Raw genomic sequence first — 22,626 nt, 5'->3', positions numbered from 1 at the left:
TCCATTTGGCAACAGTGATGGACTTCACAGAGATGCATTAATCACACTGGGAAACACAGACAGCTTGGACTCATCACTCACTCTTGCCGGTCTGGAGACTGCGGTTGTAGCCTACGGGGCTGAAGAACTCAAAAATAAAGACAGTCACAGCCACGACGGTCAGGCACATGACAAACATCATCACCCACACCGCTGGACTGTAGGGCTCTGTGGAAAAAAACAAAAACATGCACTTTTTTGTACTCTTATTGCATTATTAAATTATCGTAACTGTCATTATCAGTATAAGAAACAAGAATGTTTCATAAATCTAGCCCATAATGGAGACTATATATGCAGAGAAATAAAAACCACTGGAGCAAACATATTCTCCAAAAGCCCATAAACACCCTCTCTTCTCTTTCTTCTTCTTCTTCTTTTTTTTTTTACAATCATCTCAATGCAGTCTATAGGCCCATAACACTGTTCTCCCGCTGGAGCCTGGAGTCTGCTGACGGAGTGAAAGTAAAAGTTAAGAAGACGTGAACCTAAGAAAAACTAATGGCTAATCTTGATGTAAAGAACTAGCAACCAAAGGCTGGGGCGTTTTATGCAACCTCAGCGCTCCACAATTAGATTAGATTCTGTACATCAGCTACACGCCGCCCACAAACACAGCCTCTTACCTAAGAAAGCTGATGGCGATACAGTCCCATTGCTACGGGAGACCATGACACTGATCCCCGTCTCCACAAAGGGCACGGAGAAATCCACAACTTCTGACCTCTCCTCATTGATAGTCAGCGAGCCAATGGCCATATCCGCCCGCTTGTACACCACCTAAAGGGGGACAAAGAGCAGCGCTAAGAAATAAATCGGCTGTAATTATGAATAAATCATGTACCTGTTACAGCTAGACAAAGCCCATCCTTTTCAGTCCAGAAGGTTTTCAGGTAAGGTGCTGACAAGTCACACCTTGATCCTTTGTACATCATTAAATTTGCCTGCATGAGAAACTCGGTCTTGTACAAATACTGAACACGTGTCTCTTCAGCATCCCTTTAGCATACAAAATGAGCTAGGACGCTTCTCAACCCTGCCACCATCTAGCAAAAACCTGAAAACCGCTGTGTCCGCTGATTGTATGAGTGAAATGTTAATCTACATTAGACATGGCACATTCGCTCTTCAGAGCAAATCAGCAGAAAAATGAAGCGAAGTGGAAAGCAAAGCACCCTCCTCTCAACTTTGCCAAGTCTCTGGATTACCTGATCAAAGAATGGCAGGCTTTGGAACATCTGATCAAAAGACAGACATTAGTTTGAGAAAACAAAATTCGCTTGCCCTTTTGCATGTAAAAAATAGATTCGACAGACGGGCTCAAGTTATAAATGATAGAGCAGGAGAGCGCAGTGGAACTGTTTTGGAACCTGTGACAACTGGCGTTTGGCAAGTTCCCTCTGGGACAAAGATAGAAACAGCAGGGCGCTTCAATGAAACAGCAGCTCCCGTATCGATCTCGGCTGGTGTGTGAGGATGTGTGCATGCTTTTCTGTCTGTCTGTGCATGCCTTTTTTTTTTTTTTTTCCATTTTCTTGCCAGCATCTCTGTATCTTTACTTGATGGTGGATCATGAACTATATTACCACGAAAATATCAAGGACTACCAGCTAGGGGGTATCTGACAGAGTGTGTGTTTGTGTGTGCGCATTTGTGACTAAGGATGTGTCTCTGCAGATAACACACTGTCGGGATGCGTTTGTAGGAGAGTGAGCTCGCTGCATGTGTTACACATTATGCTTGTCCTTCTAATTTGTTTAAGCGTGAGTTATTTTCTCTCTAATACAGTATGCGCTCTGTTTTGTGTGTGTGTGTGTGTGTGTGTGTGTGTGTGTGTGTGTGTGTGTGTGTGTGTGTGTGTGTGTGTGTGTGTGTGTGCATGCCTGCTGCAGTGTGTAATAAATGACAGCTGTCTGATTGCTAGCAGTGGTTAAGTGGCCATAACTCTCACAGCGATTGATGTGACACTTAGCGTTTAACTGGTCACCCAGGACGCGAGACCACACACTGAGGAATGCTACTACTTCACCGAAAATGCAACTCAAATATGCAGAGGCACAAACACACACACACACACCCTTTTCACACATGCACAAGTGATACGGGAGCGACATTGAGAACACATTGCTCACAAAGGCAGACAGGCAGAACCGGGAGCTTCCACGGGCTTACAGACACACACACTCACAAAGACTTGCCTCTCCAATCATGCCGTTCCAAACCCCATCAATTTTCTTCCCATGTTTCCCATTGGTCACTAAGTAAAGATCATAGGTGAAGCCGACAATTTTGGCCAATCTCTTGAGGATGTCAATGCAGAAACCCTTGCAGCACTGCTTCATTGGAGCCACACCCTCATGGATGGCACTATGAAAGAGACACAGCACAGAGAGTAAAAGATAATAGCAAAAAATAATCATAGTAAAACTTTAAAGGCAAAAATCTTCAAGGAAAGGAAAGGAAAGGAAAGGAAAGGAAAGGAAGACAGTTGGATATGGTCACAAAAATGGAGTACTGTGGCCAAGCACTTGTTGACAGGTTTGATCGACCTGTGCAGGATAGGTGCTGTCATCCCTTCAGAAGCTGATGAACCATAAAGCTCCACTGTGGTCATATCTGATTCCAGACCCCTGAGTCATTCCACTGATCCTCTGGAGAGCAGTCTGTTATTGATTACGGCCAGGGAGTGAAGAGACCACAGTTTTGATAGGTGACTGATGTCACCTCAATTGGATGGCATCATGAGAGCTTAGGAACTCCATTCCAAACACTAGTAAATAAAGCGGTCTCTAGTACTCCTTTCAATTAGATTACCCTCTGTTATTTCTTTTCCCAAAGTACCTCCATCTTTGAAATGAAAGTGTCCAAAAATAGGGTATGGAAAAGATAATCACATCACATACATAATAAAATACATGAGTTATTTCTTTTACATTTCTCCCTCTTCCTTTCAAGGCTTTCAAACCTGGCATTAAGGGGTCGTCTGCAGGGAACTGAGTCACGGATGCAGGTTCCAGATGCAGGGTCTGCAAGCTCTACAATGACAAATGGCCTTTCTTCCAGTGTGACAACACGCAGGTGCTGGGCATCATCGGGTGGTTTAAGGAATGGCCCGTAGCGGGACCAGGCTGGGTACCGTAACCTCAGCACGCCATTCTCCCACCAGCCTACCTAGGGGAACAGACAAGAGAAACATTAGAGGAAGTGCAGTACTCTAGTGCATAAGACCTTTAGTTATAATGATAAATAAGCACGTAATCTTTTCCATATAGAATTAAAAGCATTAGAAAAAACTTAGACAGGTCATATTCACATTGTCTCAAGACTTGTTGGAAAGTAAAAGCTAAATTGACCTGGATTAATGTTTCAAGTAATTCAAACAAGCGTTTTCCAAATGTGTAACAGAATCAGTTCGTGTAACCATTTTTGGAAACAAAATGTTCACTAATCTCAGATGATAATTTGGCTCAAACCGCTGCTATCTTTAAGGTTTTTTTCAGGCCCATTTCTGGGGTTGTCTTTTTCACCGATCTGCAAGAAAGTTGGAAGCAAGGGCTGATTTTAATCTTGTATCTGGGCATCTGGTTGAAAGGCTGATAAAAATGTGTGACCTTGGCAGAGAAGCAAGAGGTGTAAGATGGCAGTATTCCAGTTCATTCATGAGTTATCTCAAATTAAGTCTGGATTCTGATTGGCCAGGAGGGTTGAATTAACCTTAACAAGTAACAAAATATTTCAGAGAACTGTGTTAGACTCACTCTCTTTCCCATTTACTTTATAAATTTATGTGTGTCCATGTGCATATAATCTGCATTAGAAATTCAGAGTATTTCTGTTAGGCTGTGTTTTATGCACCTGTGGACGTTTCCCAGTAGCACTGTGAAGTTTTCAATGTCTGACTGAAGACTGCGGCTGTACCTTTCTCCGAAATTCACGGCCGAGTATCATTCCTGTCAGATCATGAATTGTTATTAACTTCCAGTTATCGGTCTGCTTTGCTTCTTTCCTGGACTTTCCCGAGATATCTCTCTGATGTCTAGCTGGCTTGAGGAGGGGCATGGAAAGGACTTCTCATTCAGAAAATACTGTTCATGAAGTTTAAGATGAGATTTAACAATGGTCTGCGCTACAGTTGAGATTTTCTGTTTAAAAAGCTGCTGCTGGTATTTACTAAAGTGTTGATGAAAAAAATTGGGACTATTCATTGAGGCATAATTCACTGCAAATTATTATTATTATTCCCAGTAACTTGATCACAGAGGAAGAATCCCAGTACGAGTTACGCACATTGAGGTGCACATATTGGTACACACACACAGCCACGTTGTTTTTAACAGTGAGCAGAGCGGACTGCAGTGTTTTAGGACCAAATGGTCACATTTCCACACACAGACTAATTCACAGTAAAATAGTTTCTGCATGTCTTTTCTCAGCAGTGGTTTTTAGAGCACTTTAATATTTAAAAAACAAACACAAACACAACAAAAAATCATAGTGAAATGTCGGTCAAAAATAAGTATTGGCTGAGGGGCTTAGAAATAATATGCCATTTAAAATAATAATAATTTAAAAGAAAGAAATAATACGCTATCTGAAGTTTATAATATTTACCTGCAGACTCACACAGCCTGTAAAATAAATGCTCGCAATTATGCACGCGGCACAGTAACAGTAACTTAGATGGCGTTCTTCTTCTGCAGGTCAACAGTTGAGCACATGTGATAGAGAGGTTTGTAAAAAAAAAGATTTTTTTTACAGCAAGAAGCTGAATTCTAGTTGTGTTTTAACAAGATGGTGCCTTTACATTCAGCAGTTTGTGAGAACTACTATTGAAAGAGACTAGTTCATTATAAAAGTGTCTAAAGGCACAGGTGGTACTACAAATATAATTTTATGTGAACACTTACTATAGAGTTTTGATAAAAATGTTGAGAATCTACTGGTTTTTTTCCAAGTATTAAAAACAGTCAACAATTCATTTTATATAAAAATGGCTGTAACTGCTAAAAAATTAATGCAAAATGTTTGTAAAACTGTCATGGCCCCCTCAGTCCTCCTGTTTCTCTCTGTGCTTGAGTTTCTGTGTCTGTGTTCATGGACGGGACTCATTGCGGTTTGCCTCTGGCTGATCACACCTGCTACCAGGAATGGAGCGTTAGTGAAGACAACGAGGAACAACCCGTGCAACTTGTGCGGGCCGACTCTCCCTCGCAGAACAGCTCTCAGCTGGCGAGTGCCTTTATTTTGGAGTGAAAGGACATTTCATTTATGCCTGTCCTGTGCATCCAAAAGACTACGCTCGCAAGTAGTAGTAGGGATACTGGCGAGCGAGCAGTGAAATGGCTCAACCCTACCCAGGCTCATGTTTCCAGCAGAAATCATCTTAAATCATCATCTCATTCTCTCTGGCAACAACTCAAAACAACTTTGTCTGTCTTCTTGAGGCCCCTCTCACTCCTCTCAAAGTTAGTCACACCTGGTCGAGACACCATAACCCAAACATAGACTGGAATAAAAACCAGAATGTCTCTTTCAAACATTCGCTTCAGAGTCTCACTATGGGCAACGCTCTCCCAGCGTCTATATCAGGGGTGTCAAACTCCAGTCCTCGAGGGCTGGTGTCCTGAAACTTTTAAACGTGTCCCTGCTGCAACACACCTGAATAAAATTAGTAGGTCATTAGCAAGACTCTATAGGACTCGACTGCATGCTGGCAGCCAAGTTCTATAGAGAACTTGCTGATCACTATCTGTATGTATCACCCTGGTATTTCACTGTTAATAAATGCACTCGAGTTGACCACTCTAAATCCTGCGATTGGGTCCACTCTGCCCAGTGTTCTTCACAAAAACCCTTGAATTAAAGCTCAAAGTCTCCACTTCCATCACATATCGATGGCTGGATCCACTGCTGTGGTTTACATAAGTTATCTCTGTCCAACAAATTATGGACTTAACTGTATGTATGCTTGTATGAAGTAATAGAGTACCTATCACAACCAAAGGGCAGAGCATAAAAACAATCTCAGAAAGCCCTTCAACAGAGACATGTTTATTAAATACACAATATATTTGTAGTTTTTGTTGGCTTGGTTGTTTTCTGAAATCCTTGTATTACATAAATAGAAAAAAAAGACAGAAAAAACAATCCAATGCAGCAACCACACAAAATAGTGGCACCAGATGATTGCAGCTACAATGAAGATCTGTTTGACAGTCTCAATAAAAACTGAATCTTAAAGGGGTCATAAAGGTAGCACTTTGTGAAAGGCTGTAATCATATTTACTGTTAATAACTTATACTGGATGCTGCGCTTACTCACTCTGTTTTAGAAAACCGAGCCTTTAATATTCACTGTCATGTGGCCAATCTGTGGTTGTGCAAAGGGTGCAGCTCTTACTCACATATGTTTGTACTAATAATTTACATCATGTCAAATCAGACATTAAACTAAATAAGAACATTATTCATGGTAATGGTTCTGAGTAGAATGAAGCAATTAAAATCCATCTCCTGGCATTGATTAAATCTGCCAAAACTCACCTCTGTTCATTAAAATGACAAATTTCATTTTCCCCCCTGAAAATAAAGCCTTCATGTCTTAAAATGCCTTAGATGCAACTCTGTGCTTTTAACTTATTTAATTAACATCATTCCTCAGCTAACTGCCTGCAGACCATCTCCACTCACCCTCTGCATCTGCCTTACAAATTCTCTTATTAAATACATCATGGCTTACACAGCCGAAGTCCATGTTTTTTTAGAGTTGTTTAGTAGAGTAAAATGTGCTTAATTTATAAATCAGGATGTCCAAAGCACATGTTGTTTCTGTGTTTCAGAGGAAAGACAAAACCAAGGTTTGCATCCAGTTCCAGGAGTACACTACATGATGCTAAGGCTTAGTGTTAAAACTAAACAAGTTTGCAATCACAAATAAAGCATTTTGATGGATTAACTCTTCTTGGGAAGCTTGTTGACGACTTAAGTAACGTTATCCTTACTTCACCTGTCTTTTCACACTTGTGGTGAAACAGCAGAAGACTCACACACTGAGTGGAAATTTTAAAAGGCGCCCTTAAACAGTATCACCCTTCACAATGTCATTTATCAGTTGATATAGTGTCTTTCTGATGTTATACAAACTTTGCTCTGATAAATTAGCCAGATGCAGCAAGTTCACAGGACTGGTTTCGATCGGTTTGTTACATGTCCAGCCTCAACTCTGACTGGATTTTTTATTTTTTATTTTTTACTCATGATCCGACTTCCAAAAATAAATGAATGAATAAATAAAACACCATATGAAAAAGGTTAAAAACTTGACTTCAATCAGAGGTGCCATTAAGTTTCAAATAGAAGGAGGGCTTTACTGAGATGGGGCTAACTGTGCTGAGCTTAAATCCATAGCTTTAACATCTTGGACATTTAACAGCCTGGAGCCAAAGTTATGCTTTCATTTGACTTTTTTTAATTAAAAAAAAAAAACTGGCCCTAACATTTTATTTTTGTTTTGATAATCTTACATGAAGCTATGAGACCAGATTGTTCTGTGTCCACTATGGACCTGAAAATGTCTATCAAGCATCTTTTCACTAGTATCATCATTGTCTCCTTCTCTTAGCATTATTTATAGCAATGCAGCCGGGATGGACTGGATGCCTCTGCCTGGGTGCCTGGGATATTCGCACTTCTTAAGCAGCACAAGGATGAACCACACCCAGGAACAGTGAGTTTATTTGTGAAACTTCCTCTAGCTGCCTCTCTTGACAATTCTCGGCGTGATCACCCAATAAAAGTCACATCTAAGTGTCGTGACAATTGAAAAAGACACAACATAATAGAAAGTGCACATGGAAACTGTAAACACATGCACAAACAAGAAGATATGCCGTTAAACGCACACACACACACACACACACAGTCACATAAAAAAAGATAAGAAATGAAAATGTGAGTGCTTTAGCAGGCCAGTACTGTAAAGTTTGACAGCTTTGTGCCGCCTTCCTGTCTGTATAATGCGAGCACTGGCAGAGAAGAGGAGGCGGTGACAACAATGACTGTATTTCGACAGCACTTCGACCAAGGCTCCACAGCAGACATTCAATCAAAACACACTCAGGAAACGCAGAGAAAACAGACAAAGCTTATGGGAGAACACATTACTTTCTACAAGACACATACCCCAAAAGGCAAAAGCGCAAATGTCTGAAAAAGACCAGCCAAAAAACGTAAAAAATGAAAATTGCTGAATATATTCATAAGTTCGGGAACTGGGAGCCACTTTAAACTCAAACCTTCTTCTTTAGCAGTTCTGATTGTCATTAATAAAGGTTCATTCTAGTAATCTGTCTCTCTGTGCTTTTCTCATATGCGAAACAAGCCGTGCAAAAGCTGGACAACCTTCAGTACTAGTCTGCAGTGTTTCAGCGTGCTAAGCTGGGTGCTCCCATGCTCTAGGTAATGGTGCAGTCATTGTAAAGAGAACATTAAATATTCAGGGAGAGCCAACAGCGTGGATGTGCATAATAGGCAGATGCAGGCGTCTTATCCTTATTGAGGGTGTGTGTGTGGGTGTGTGTAATAAGGATTGTGCAAGAAGGGTGTAGGCATACTCTATGCTCTCTCATTTGTGTGCACATACGTAGATGTCTGCATGTGAGCTCTAAGCATGTGTGTATGTGGGCGAGTTTCGCACCCTGCGTTTGCAGTGTCAAAGGACCAGCGCAGGAGCTTCTAATTGAAAGGGATTTGAGGGATATGGCAGGAGTCAGCATGTTACGACATGCTGAGACTGGACTCTGGTGGGCTGTTAAAACCAGCAGGAGGCTGAGAACCACCAATATGTGTATTTGTGGTTGTGTGTGAGCGTATGTTGGTGCATTGCTGTTTGTATTTGTGCAGAATTGAATCCAGTCGCAGAATTAATGTTCTGAGATTTTTGTGTCTTTATGCATGTGCAGTGTGGGAAAGAAAGGCAGGTGTTTGTGTGTGAAAATGAGCCTCGCTCTCTCTCCTCTGACACTGATGAGGGGAAAATCCCAGCGCATTAAAGGGAAAACATCCCCAACAGGTGACAAGGCTTCATATTAAGGATTCCTGAACAAATGCTGTTTTATAGAATATGCATGACACGGCAGGCGTACAGGTGCTCGGTAGATGTGCACACAAAACAATGGTGAGGCTACAATCAGATGCAGATGAAGCCCAGAAACCTTAAGGACTATTTAAGTCTGATTTTCACTTTATTTTAGAAAAAAAAAACAAATCGGCAACTATTAATCTAAACAACATCAAGAAATCGCTTTCTGTGAATGGACAAAGAATAAAATAAATAAACATGTTTAACTGCATTTTCATTTGAATAAAATTCTCTTATAGTTCTACTTATTTTCTCTTATACATATATAAATTTACACATATATAAACAGTATTAGAATTGCTCTAAACAGTCAATTTCTTCTACTCTAGGACCTGGATGACATCAAAGATTGAGGATATTTTAATTACACTCCTGTCGGGGGCACAGTTCTAGTCTAACTTGAAAGGTTTGTTCACCACTCTGAAATACTCATGAGTTTTGGAGGTTAAGCAAAAAATAAATAAATAAATTTCATCAGCTAGAATACTTTACATTTAACTTAAGATATAGTTTCTTTTTTTAAGGCCATCAACAGACAAAAGTCGCACAGACTGTATACTGAGCTTTGTTTGTTCACAAAGCTCAGTATACAGCTGGATTTTTGCTTCATTAAAGATAAAAGACAAAGCGTTTCATCTAGGGGAATAGTGAGTGAGAATGGCGAAATATAATTAACATATCACTGAAATGTTGATCTTAATGATCATACTGAATAGCCTGTTAATATACTTTCTGTAAAGACAATGGGAATATTTCAGTGTAGCTTTACTGAACCTTATAATTCTATAATTGCAGCTGTTACTACGTGTATAAAAATGTTAAATCTCAAGTACAATCATATGCAGACACATAGAAACATCAGTCATCGGCTACATACACTCACTATCCACTTTATTAGGGTACACTTGCTCAACAACTCCTGCAAATATCTAATCAGCCAATCACATGACAGTATCTCAGTGCATTTAGGGACGTAGGCATGGTCGAGACGACCTGCTGAAATTTAAACCAAGCATCAGAATGAGGAAGAAAAGTGACTTGAGTGACTTTGAATGTGTCATGGTTGTTGGTGCCAGAAAGGATGGTGTGAGTATTTCAGAAACTGCTCATCTACTGGGATTTCCCACACAAACATCTCTAGGGTTTACAGAGAATAGTCCAAAAAAAAGAGAAAATATATCCAGTGAGCAGCAGTTCTCTGGGTGAAAATACCTTGTTGATGCCAGAGGTCAGAGGAGAATGGCCAAACTGCTTCGGGCTAATAGGAAGGCAACAGTAACTCAGGTAACTACTTGCTACAACCAAAATATGCAGAACAGCACATCTGAAGATACAACAGACAGAACCTTGGAGCAGATGGGCTACAGTAGCAGAAGACCACTCCTGTCAGCTAACAACAGGAAAGTGGCGCTACAATTTACACATTCTCACCAAAATTAGACAATAGGAGACTCTCTGCTCTGATGAGTTTTGATTGCCACGTTTGGGTGGTAGCGTCACAATTTGGCATAAACAACATGAAAGCATGGACCCATCCTGCTTTGTACCAATGGTTCAGGCCTTTGGTGGTGTGACAATATAGGGGATACTCTCTTGGCAAAGGTTGGACGCCAACTGAGGATCATTTAAACACCACAGCCTACCTGAGTATTGTTGCTGACCATGGGGAGCACAGAGTGCCCATCTTTTGATAACAAGCTACGTCACAAAGCTTAAATGATCTCCAAAGTAGATTCTTGAATATGACGATCTCAATCCAATAGGAATGTGAGATCATGAATGCACAACCAATCTGCAGCAACTGCGCAATAATATCATCATAACATGAAGCAAAATCTCAGAGAAATGGTTCCAGCACTTTGGTGAATCTATGCCACAAAGAATTAAAACAGTTCAAGAGGCAACACACCTGGCACCAGAAAGATGTAATTAATAAAGTGTCAGGTGAGTCCATTTATTTATTCCAAAAAAGGAGCTCATGATTAAATACTGAAATGTTTTTACTGCAGTCCAATCTTAATTTTCATTAGATTCATGCTCAAATATAAACTGACATCTGGGAACGAATTTGCAAAGTTAGTTTTTTGTGGAATGGAATTGGTATTTTTTGGTAGGTTTACAGTTTGTTTCCAGAGCCGCCACACCAGCAAGAGAACGAGGTGGTGCTCATCAGAGTCTGTTCTTTATGGGGCAAACAGAACGATGGCTTAAAGGAAAGGGAGCTAAAACAGCTTGTTTCAGACAGTGGATGAACTGTGGGACTGCAGACCATGTTGAAGATAAATAGGGATTATTTTGAAACATGAATCATGCAACACTGCTCTGTTAGAGTCCAAGAATAAAACCTTTGCCACCAGCGGCCACTCAAGTCAATCCTCATAAACTCCCATGGCGATATGTTTCCATGCCCCTTTCCAACAACTTCAAAACAACTAATTCAAGTCGCTAAACTGGAGCTCTATTGGTGCCTTTTGAAGCAATTTCAGTAAAATTATCAAATAATATGGCCTCCCTGTGGTCATTGTTGCTTATTGGTCAAACCAAAGAAAACCAAACAAAAAAACATGAGAAATATTCAGTTTAAAGTGATATATAAAAAAAAAGCAGGAAATTTCATTTTAGAAGCTGGAGAGCGTGCATGTTTTGCTTAATAGGTGAATTCAAAAAATTATAATCATCAAACTTGATGATGATTAGATGTTTGTCAATGCTCCGATCATTACGGAGTAATAAGTGTGTCCGTTCGTGCGTGTGTGTGTGTGCAAACTTGTTTGTGGTACTACGTGAATGCACTGTAACCATGAAATGAACTGAATAAGCAGCATTAACCAAACAGGCAGAGTACAGCAAGTGTGCACGTTCACAAAGCGCAGTCAGATGGTCAGCAGCAGCCAGCTTCTCTCTCCTGAGGCACCAACAGCGAAATCGTGAACTTCACATGAGCATGCACCTTTGTGACCTGCATAGCTTCACTGTCAAGTTTATGTGCCTATTACTGCAACATGAATCTCTTCTACTTGCTCGCATACTGTAGAGATGTTATTCATTTTGCTCAAATCAGCAAAAAAACAGTTGCTCTGGGGGTCAGCAGCTAAGAGCTTTTGTTTTTTTCCCTACTTGTAGTCTCAAGACTGTCAACAAAAAACCAATTATCCTTTTACACCTCAATAAATCTGCAAATAAAAGATTCAAAGAAGTTATGTCATGTCCTTACATCTTCCCATCCACGTCCAGGTGTCCACGAGATGACGTCCAGGAAGGGGTTGGCCAGGTAACCGTCACTATTAAAAGAGTAATCTCGACCACCAAGCGTGATGTTGCTGAAATATCTGCATTGAAGAGCGGCAGAAGGGGAGAGGACAGAAAGCGCATAATATCAGCGAATGAATTAACATTCATCTTAAAGATATGAGGAGAAAAGAAACGTCACTTGTGTTTGATGCAACAGAATGCCTGCCCTGCTCTCACTTGAAACTAAATCACAGATCCTCTGTGGTGACAGTCAGGGCTTGTCTGTTAATCAAATGTACAGACGAATGATCAGACACACAGAATTGTCAGGATCTTTGAAGTCAAACAACTGCTGCTCTCGGCATCGGCTGCGGGCTCTATAGTTTGTCTGGTAATCACGCAGGACAGGCTTTCTAATTGTCTCCTTATGTCATCTTGCTGGCTTCAAAACACAAAATATGAGAGCTTTTCTTTTTTTTCTGTAATGTTTGACAGAAAGCTTCATATGGAACAACAGCTTGTAGTTGCAGACAGTGAACAGCAGGTAGCAGTGCAAAAAAATGGAAATGAAAACATCTTTCTGCTCTGTTCCTAGACATAATTTATAAACAAACAGGGGAGAATCCATTAATCATTTCCCAATAATTGCCTCACCGTTTGTGCTGAGGATCATTTACAAAAAAAATTACAGCAAATAAACTTATCAATTTCATGTTTGGAAACTACTTAGAGTACTCTCTCCATACAATATTGTGTTCAATGTGCACATAGAGTGAGAATGACTGATGTTATATATGAACCGGGGCAACCACAGCCACCTGAGATACCTGTTAAGAGTGTGCTGCTTGTGCGTTTGTACAGCCTACGAGGAATATATTAAAGCTAGTTCATTAATATACATGAGACATGGTCTGCTTGCTACAGATGCTGTGGTAATTTCGCCAACTCACAACTACACGCACCAACAACATCTATTTTGCATGGATGATAGCCAGCTCCAAATTCAGATATCCCTTTTGTGCCTGCTCTCTGACACTGAATTTACCAACTCCACCCATATATCTTCCAGCTCATTCTGGCGAAGAACCAGACCTCCTTTCATAGACTAAACCATGTTCCATCTCTATTTCTGTTCCTTCCTATTTCAAAGATTTTGTCTGGAGCTTGCCAGCTGTGTTGTACCCTCCAACCTAATATTTCTCCTCCTTCCCTCCTCATTTCTCTAGAGCTTCACTCTTTCCCCGATATCTCTCTCACCTCATCCTGCCTCGCAGTCTCTGGGTCTGATTGGCATCCGTCATGCAGTTGGTGACAAAGTTTGGCCCGCCCGTGGTTCCGTATTCCTTTCGCATTGCCACTGCCCCATGAGTCAGCACCGACACACCGCGAGCGATCCTTCGGCGGGGCTCGTCCCTCCAGCCCTGGGGCCGTACAGCAAATAAAGCCCGGGGCAGGTTCTCCATGCCCAAACCGGAGAGGGCTGGTCCCACAGCAAACCACATGTGCGAGGCTCCGGCTTGACCTGCGGCCCAGGCAGCTCGGAAAACCAGCTCAGCCTCCTCCTGGGAGCAGTACAGCAAACGTACCTGGAGGACAGCAGGAAGGCAGGGAGGGAACAGGGACGAGGGGAGACACACACACACATACACACTAGTGAGATAAGGAGGGGAAAGGGGAGACGTGGAGAGAGACAGAGGGTGGGAGAAGTAAGGGGAGAAAGATAGAGCCGGAGAAGAGGTGTACCTGAATGGGAGGGGAGGAGGTTGGATAAAAAAGGCCATATCAGCAAATAACAAGGATGCTGGATGAGGTAAGAGAAGCGATAGCTGTAAGCTGATGTGATAAGGTGCATGGAAGTCGGGTGTTAGACTTCAAGAGGGATGCAGGCGCTCTAAAAAGAGGGAAGACTGCAGGGCAGCATGTGATGTGTGCTAAGAGGTGCGTAGCAGTAAATGTCAGTGCTTGATGAGCTTAGGCCTAATGAAACAAGTTACATTTATGGTTAATAAAAACAGAAGTAAAACAAGGAAAGGAAAAAAAAATCAAACAACTATAAGCGGTGGAGCAGAGAAGCGGCAAGGAAGAGGTGGGGATCTAGAAGAGGAGGAGGAGGGGTGGCGGTTAAAGTCCAAATACACCTGAGGGAAAACAAGGGGGAAGAGGTTAAGCTCTGACATGTTATTAAAAAACAGGATAGAGAAAGACGACGGGAGACAACCGGGGCAAAATGAGCGGATGAGGAGGATAGTCAGAGAATAGTCGGTCCTTGGAGATCAAAAGGGGGGAAGGAGGGTTAGAGAAGAAAAGCAAAGGATGATATTTTGGTGAAATCAGTGCCTGGAGAGATAAGAGATGTTTGTGAAAGAAGGGTTTGGATGATTGAGTGGGGCTGGGAAGAAAGAGAGAAAAAAATATTAAAGCTAGACAGAAGTGACACGGGATGAGCGCCCTGCTGCAAATGCTGAGGTAAGGAGGGATGAAATTGACAGGGTTTGTAAGGGGTTACTGGGAGACTGGAGAGAGAAGGAAGTGGAGAGAGGAAGTAGAATCTGGAAGCAGGAAGTCAAAGAAAAAAGGTGAGGGCAAATACCAAAAAAGAAGTGAAGTGTTTAGAATAAATGAGGAAACCAAAAATAAAACTACAGCTTGAAAAAAAGAGACAAAGCAGAATTGAAGGGCAAAAAAGAGAAAGACAACTCTTTCATGCAATAGGAGGGGGGTGTCAGGGAAACAGACTGAAAGCACATTTTGAGAATTGCGCCTTCATTGAATTTTGAACTGTAATGGCTTGGCAAAACAATCCTGCCTGTATGCCAATAAACCTCCAGTGAATTAGGCAGGGAATGAGAGTGACAGAGGAGGAGGAGGAGGAGGGAGACAGAGGGTGGAAGATAGAGATTGGGAGACTTAATTGAGAAGGAAGGATGAAATCAGCTGTTAAAAAAAGACACACAATATCTAAAGATAGGAAATGAGGATGAGAAACACAAAACAGACAAAAAGAGCGAGATGAAGACAGAAGGAGCAGAAGAAACACTGACAAAGCAGAAGCTGGAAGAGGAATGGGACAAATGAAAGACAGCGAGAGAGCCGAGCTGAAATTGACCCAGACCTGCACGGGGCCATCTACTATGTGGAAGACATTATCATAAATGTAGCGCAGAGAAAGAGACAGAGAGAGAGAGCACGCAATGCAAACACACACAACATCACTAGCCAGTCACGAGCATTTATTAGCCGCCGCAATAGAGAAAAGCTAAAACAAGGGAGCTGTCATGAAAAGCAAGGTTAAAAAGCAAGCTCTCCGTATAGGCAACTCGCCGCAGGCGGTATGTTAGATTAACAGTGACACCAGCTGAGTGGAGCCTAAGGAATCCAATACACATGCACACACTTACAGACACAAATGTACACACGCGCACACACACATGCTGCAGTAGCCATTCTGGGACATTAGCGATGACATTGAGACCCAGACTAAAACGAGCCAACGGTAAGCAGAGTCTGGGGCCAGGAAGACGTGCAGCAGGAGGGATGTGCGACTGAATGAGTGGTAGCCATACAGAGATGGAGGTGAAAAGCAAAGCGGCAGAGGAGACTGAGCTTGTCTCCAGGCAAAGAAGCACAGGAGGGGAGGCAGAGAGGAAGAAAGGGAGCTTTGAAGGGGAGGTGGGGTAGGCATAAGAACACGGACATTAGTAACAAATCTGAACAGGACGATCATGGGGGTTAAAAGGGGGCTTAAGAGAGGTTGGTGGTATAAAAAAATGTGAGTGAAAGATGAAAGTGGATGTATGTGTGGATGTACAAAGGAATGAAACGTGTCGGAAGTACAAAGCAAAACCACAAATCATCCTGGTCGAGATTAATAAGTCAAAGAAAATTTAAAGCATAAGCTTTAGAATTGATTGATTTTCTTGTAATATTTGGATATTTTAAGTTAAAGCCAGTTTAAGTTTAAGCCAAAATAAAGAGAGTGAGAGTTACATAATGGGAAGCAATTGTGTAGCATCAGCTTGTTAATGGATGAATTATGAATTAGAAAAAGGAAAAAAGAAAATCGGTTACGGTCATTTTCTTCCAACAAGCAGCTGCGCGCTAACTGATCGCTCATTACAAACTCATTCTGTGCGGCTAAATATTGTTTTTTTAAGACGATAAACAGTCCTGTTTTTACAATCCGGTTTCTATTCATACAGTAACGAGCATGACAGGCTGAAATCACCAAAAAAAGAACACGACATAAGACATTTGTCCACTTTTTTAACCTTAAAGCTCCTTAAAAGGAAAACGGGTGAAAACTGTACGATAAGTGCTGGATTTCTTCAGCGCTCCGCATCACCACAGAACATACAATGACACACAAAAGCCAGTCGGCAAAGTCAGACCGACTCGTGGTTTTTCGTTGTACCGATGAACTCTTTATGCATTGGCAAGATATGAGGGGAAGAGAAGAACAGAGGGATAGAGGAGAGAGGGGAGAGAGAGACGTGAAGGGACAGAGGGAGAGATAAAGAAGGAAGGAAAAAGCTGGGAAGCCACCTGTCAGAAAGGGGGGCCCCCAATGATAGTTGCAGCACTTCCTCCCCTTTCCTCCCCCTCTCCCTCCTCCCTCCCCCCTGTCTCACCTGCGCCTCGTTCTCCTTCAGCAGCCTGCGTGTGCGTGCCCCCCCAGGGTCGTCGGTCACGTTCAGGATCACCACGCTCTTCTTCTCCCATCCGATGAACGAGCCGTCCGTTAGGCCCTCCACCACAGACAGGAAATCCTGGTAGCCGTGGTGGCGCGTGGACACCACGGAAAAGGCGGTCCAGTCGTACTCCTCCAACACCTCAAAGATGACTTCTAATTGGAGTGCGGTAGAGGAGCTGAACTGGAGAAAGACGGAACCTGATTCCTAATTTTGGGAAGATAGTGGCAGATGTGGTTAAAAATCTCACTTTAAAATTCCCCCTCTGTGTCTAAACTGTAGCTGCACTAGCATGAGTAACTAACAAACAACATTTTTACTAAAAAGAACTACAATGCCCTGGACTGCTCCATCTTTATGCACAACATCGAGGCATCACGGGGCTTGTAGTTGTTACAGAGCAGCAGCAATCGCTCCGCCGCAGGGCTAAAACAGCTTGGATTGTTGCACGAATTCTCCTATGACATCCAGAAGGGAGTGTTTCTAAAAAGTCTGTGCAGGAGGTGGGAGGGAATGAGGATTAGGCGAGGGTACAGCTTCAAAGGAAGTTCATCAAAGTGCTACAATTTAATTCCTCAAGAGTAAATGGTTAAAACAGTTATTTGTAAGCACAAATGCACTGCTTTTTATTTCTTCCCCCCCTGTTTGGTGATGAAATTTGGCACTAGTTTTCTCTGATGTATACACAATCATGTAATTCAAAAAAAAAATGTACAGTCTGCACACACATCCTTACTCACTGACATACACACTCGTGTCTGCTCACTGCTTCCCTCTCCAAAACATCACGGGCATAGCAATAGCCCCAGTTGGTGCCATTTACAGATCAAACACTGTAAAGTTTCTGCAGATCAGTGACCCTGACCTTCAGCTTGCCCTCCATCCCGCAGGCACTTCCCTGGCACCTTTTCTTCACAAACAGGATGTGCAAAGTTGTGACATTGTTGTTATGGGGATAGCAGTTTTCCCTTTATAGTCCATTAAAAATCCCGTCAATCCGAGATGCTTCAGTGTGCGACACATCATACTAAGATTGTTTTACCTGCTTTTTTTCACAATTGCAGCTACACAATCTGGGACACTGGCCTCTTGTATACATACATATATTTTTTTTTTTAATTCTCTCCTAACTTTATCTCACACACACTCAAGTCGCAAACACCTCCTCACCTACCCCAATTACAACCTCCCTCCTCCTACCTGTGGCATCCTCCCCAGCCCCGCTCCCCCTCCTACAGCCACTATGGGCAGTCCTGTTTGTGCAGAGACAAACTCCAGCATGGGGGCCAAAGGTCCCCAAGCTGTGCGAGGGGGCCTCTCCTCTTCATAAACCAGACCCTGCAGGGGCCGCGCCGCCAGCAGCTCACACAGCTGGGACAGTACTGTCTTAGGACTACTGTCATTCACCTGCCGGATGAAGGGAGGGACGAAGACAGACAGAGAGAAAAAGAGAGTGGGTCAGTGTGTCTTGACTTTGCCTTAGTCACAAAGAAGGTGTCTGTAGTATTCATGGCATGTCTGGCTCCTCATACAAGTTGTGGTCAAGGAGCAGAGCTCCCTGCTCATTCAGCAGGGCCTATACACACAGCAGCAATGTGCTGCCTATTCAGCTAAAATAATGAGTGATTATGAATAATGGATCGTCATTGTTATTCCCCTCCTTCAAGTAAAGCTGAACAAGCACTAGATAGAGGAGACAGTGTCTAACCTGTAGCCAGATGACGTTAGCAGAGCCCCACTGGGTGACCACGCTCTCCCCCAGGGAGCCGTAGACCCGGCCAAAGCCGGGATAGAGCACCCTTCCCCCCGGCCCCGCCACCGCCGCCTCCGCCTGCACTGTCGCACCGGCGTGGATCACGGCAATGTTGAAGTTCATCATGGCCCCTGCATCACGCTCCCGCGGACTCGGCCGGAGCAGGAGGTGGGGGGAGGCGTCCACCAGACCTGCCCACTCTGCCAGGACCAATAGGAGAGAGAGAGTAGGTATGGCGACCATGGCAACCTGCCGAGGGGGGGAGGCAGATATATATCGCACTAAGAGAGGGTGCCTGAAAGAAAGAGAGACAGCAAGGAGAAGAAAAAAAGGGAGGTGAAGAAGAAGGAAAAAAGCAAGAGCAAAGACATTAAGTTAGACTTTTCTATCATGTCCAATACAGAAGACATCAAATCAAATTAGAGAATAAAGAAAAACTGAAGAAAAAGAAGAGGGCAAGAAGGACACACTAAGTAAGAGTTGTAGAAGAAAGAACGGGGGGAGAAAAAGAGAGAGAAAGTGATTAGAGACTTCATACAGTCGACTGGGAAACAAATTCTGAATCCAATCATGAGGTAATGAAAGTTAGTTTTGGTTGGAGAAAATACTGGACGAAAGATGCAGGATAAGAAAAAAAAACAATGAAGGACGGAGAAGAAAGGAAGACAGAGAGAAGATGAAATGGGTGCTATTTAGGCTGCAGGCTGAGGAGGAACAATAAGAGGAAAAATAGAAACTGGCCGTTAGAGAAAAGGTGGGTGAGAGGGAGAGAGAGTTAATAGCAGACAGAGACAAAGATTGGGGCGGAGGTGGTTATTGTGCTGCATGAATGATAACAACAATTAAGATAACTGTAAACACACTCGCTCTCACGCGCAACCGCGTCCACGCGCATACACAAGCATGCAAGCGTTTGAAGCCACACAAACATTCCTGAGATAAATTCATAGCAGCACTGCGCCTGTAGAGCACCTTAATGATAGAGAGATATGAGGGTTAATGCAGTATGCATGACTGTACGCGCTCACATCCACGCAAACAGCCACACAGAAAGATAATGACTACCTGGGAGATAGCAGGGTTAATATGTGCACACACGCACACTCTCACTAAAGAAAAGAGAAAAAACACAGCAAATCATTTTCAATTTGCTCCTGGTGCCAGCTGCCCTCCCTCCCTCCTCCCTCCCTTTCCCCACGTCCTCCTCACTTTCGGCCCACTCTCTTGTGCTCTGCCGTTTTCACATTCCCGTCTCTTCTCCCAGTTTTTCATGGCTTCAGGTACCAGGCACAGTTGCATTGATTAGCAGGGGCCTTCTGACATAATATTCTCTCTACAGTAACTCTCCCTCTCTGTGCCTCTGTTTGCCCTATCCTCCCCTCTATGTTGTTCGCTCTGTCTTCATCCGACTTGCCTCTCTTTGTCACAGTCTGCCGATTCTTTGACCCTGATCAGTCTTTTGGATAAAAAAGACAGCAGTGAAGAAAAAGAAGGACCGGAGGAATGAAAGATAGGGAGCAGCCACAAGAGAGAGCTGTGCAATGAATAGGAATGAAAAGTACTGTAAATATTCGGAGCATATGACTTAGGATGTACTGAGCGAGAGACTGTGTGGAGGAACAGGCCACATGGTGGCGGGGGAGAGGGGAGGGCGAAGGTGGGTGGGGAGGTTGGAGGTGGTGTAAAATATGACAGGGGAGAGCAGCAGGAAAAGAAATATTGATCACTGGGATGTGTATACGTGTCTGGCCTAGGCAAATGTACTGCCAAACCTTCTGTTTTGAGTGACAGGGTGTGTGTGGTGGGGAAGTAGAGAGAAAAAGGAAGAATGAGAGAGAGCGAGCAGTGGGATGAGAGGGTGAATAAGGGAGGCTGATAGAAACGGGTAAGAAAAAGAGATGGAGATGTGGAGAGATAGGGGGAGACAAACTTGTTAGTAGAAGAAAAGGAAAAGGAGAAGCTAATAATGAAGAGGAGAGGTAGGAAAACAGGGCTTTGTTGGGTTTTTTCCTCTTTCTTTTTGGTTTGGTTTCTGTGTTTTTTGAGGTAAGGAAGCTGCGGTAGGAAAGGACATATGGAGACGGGCAGAAAGGTAGAAAATGAGAAAGCCAGAGATGGAACTGCAGGAATACAGTACATCATTTCATTTGGAAAAGATGTATTCTACGGTGCCGAGCTCACAGCCATTAACTGTTAGGGCTGTCACCGCATTTCAGTCTCACGAGGTGTTTACGTTGCACTGCACAACCAGCGTGTGCTATTCCACGTTCGGTGAGCCTCGCTGGAAGCGCGAACAGCGCATTACTACATTCAGCATCCACATTTCTTACAGCGCACTCTGCCCGTTATCAAAAGTGCAAACTGCAACATCTCACCGGGGCGTGCTTCAATAAAGTTAATTATAAATAAATCCTCATTTAAATATATCTTACTATAAGTTCATTATTTTCCTCCGATCTGTGAAATTTTGCAGACTGAATAAAAAAAGCAGGCTTACATTTAACACACACGCGAGGAATGAAAAGGAGTGGGAGAGAACGAGTGAGAGATTACGGTTCCATTTGATTTTCTAACGTAAATTAATCCTTAGTTAAAATGCTTTTTATTCTCTTCCATTTTAGTATAACCCCCCCCCCCCCCCCCCCCCTTAACTTTAAAAAACATCCTCTTCAGTCCCCTGGAGCTTCCTCCAGACGAGCGCTGGATACTCCAAATGTACTTGGCAAGAGGCTGCCCACAATCCAGGGATCACTTAATCAAAAGGTGTATAGATTTCTGTTTCTTACTGAAAGTCATTAAAGGCAAGTTATCTATTATTGTAGAGTCATTTCTTAAACACGTGTGCATTATTAGGTAAATTGCCTGGACCTTGTCTGTCATCTGCAGATGCAATAAATATGTAACGGATTCATCTCTTGAAAGGAAAATCTGAATTTATGGAAAAGTGCTTCCTTTGATTTTTTTTTTTAATTTATTTATTTTTAACCTAACCACAACTTTAAATTCATCATGGCCCCTCAATCATTATAAGCTCTCTAAATCATTACATCAGCGCCTCCATTAAAACTATGTGCACTGTGCAGTGTTGATCTCTCCGTTTGTCAATCAATCTTGTAATAAGCCGCTTACTGTAGCTACAGTTTAATTATTATAATTTTTTTCTGCTGAGGCTGTTTAGTTTGTCTTTTTAAACAAAGAAAGTGGCATTTACAGCACCATAGAAAGCCAGCGTACATGCCAGTGACTCTTAGAAGCAAACTAAAAACACCTTCAGGAATATTTACCGGGTACTTAAGAGCAGAGCATATTCTTAGGCCGACAGAGACAGCTAATCAAGAAGATGAGAGAGAAAAAATTCACACAGGCAAGCCAGTCTCATCTTTCTCTTCCAAAATTGCCAGCCAGTACTTCACAATCAAAACACATCTTATCATATTTCTGCTTAAACATTTGATTTACTCTGCATAATGCGCTCGCTGCCATTTCAAATCATTACTTATAGGAATTAATGGCGAGTGTATGTGCAGCTTATGCGAAAACTCTCTCCCTGGTCTGTGAAATATCAAAATAGGTTTGCAGCTTTGTGCAGTTGAAGGCAAATCAGCTTTGAAGGTACAGTACATCCTTCTATAAAGGAGAACAGCGAAGCCTATATTACTCCTGCCAAAGCTAAAGGGACCAAAAAACTTGTATAGCCTCCGAACACAAAAATGAAATTGATTCTTGGTGTCAGTGCGATGGTAGGGAAACAATCACAATGTTTAAGATCACCTACT

General features: G+C 42.6%; 1 protein-coding gene across 1 annotated transcript in view; it reads right to left on the bottom strand.

Annotated features, from left to right (window-relative positions):
• Positions 1 to 22,626, bottom strand: part of grin2db (glutamate receptor, ionotropic, N-methyl D-aspartate 2D, b) — a 55,117-nt gene that overhangs the window by 20,005 nt on the left and 12,486 nt on the right. The window contains exons 2-10 of the mRNA XM_006802943.2: positions 18,806 to 19,145; positions 18,298 to 18,504; positions 17,038 to 17,304; positions 13,667 to 13,995; positions 12,393 to 12,507; positions 3,005 to 3,210; positions 2,238 to 2,406; positions 666 to 819; positions 82 to 207 (exon numbers count right to left, since the gene is read on the bottom strand). Of these exons, the coding sequence (XP_006803006.2) occupies positions 82 to 207; positions 666 to 819; positions 2,238 to 2,406; positions 3,005 to 3,210; positions 12,393 to 12,507; positions 13,667 to 13,995; positions 17,038 to 17,304; positions 18,298 to 18,504; positions 18,806 to 19,093 (1,861 nt within the window). The 5' untranslated portion in view covers positions 19,094 to 19,145. The remainder of the gene's footprint in view (positions 1 to 81; positions 208 to 665; positions 820 to 2,237; positions 2,407 to 3,004; positions 3,211 to 12,392; positions 12,508 to 13,666; positions 13,996 to 17,037; positions 17,305 to 18,297; positions 18,505 to 18,805; positions 19,146 to 22,626) is intronic.

Source organism: Neolamprologus brichardi, chromosome 11, assembly GCF_056152115.1.
Source record: "Neolamprologus brichardi isolate AB-2024 chromosome 11, ASM5615211v1, whole genome shotgun sequence".
In the NCBI taxonomy this organism is placed as follows: domain Eukaryota; kingdom Metazoa; phylum Chordata; class Actinopteri; order Cichliformes; family Cichlidae; genus Neolamprologus; species Neolamprologus brichardi.
Note: the sequence above shows the minus strand (reverse complement) of the source record. Positions and strands in the feature narration are given on the sequence as shown.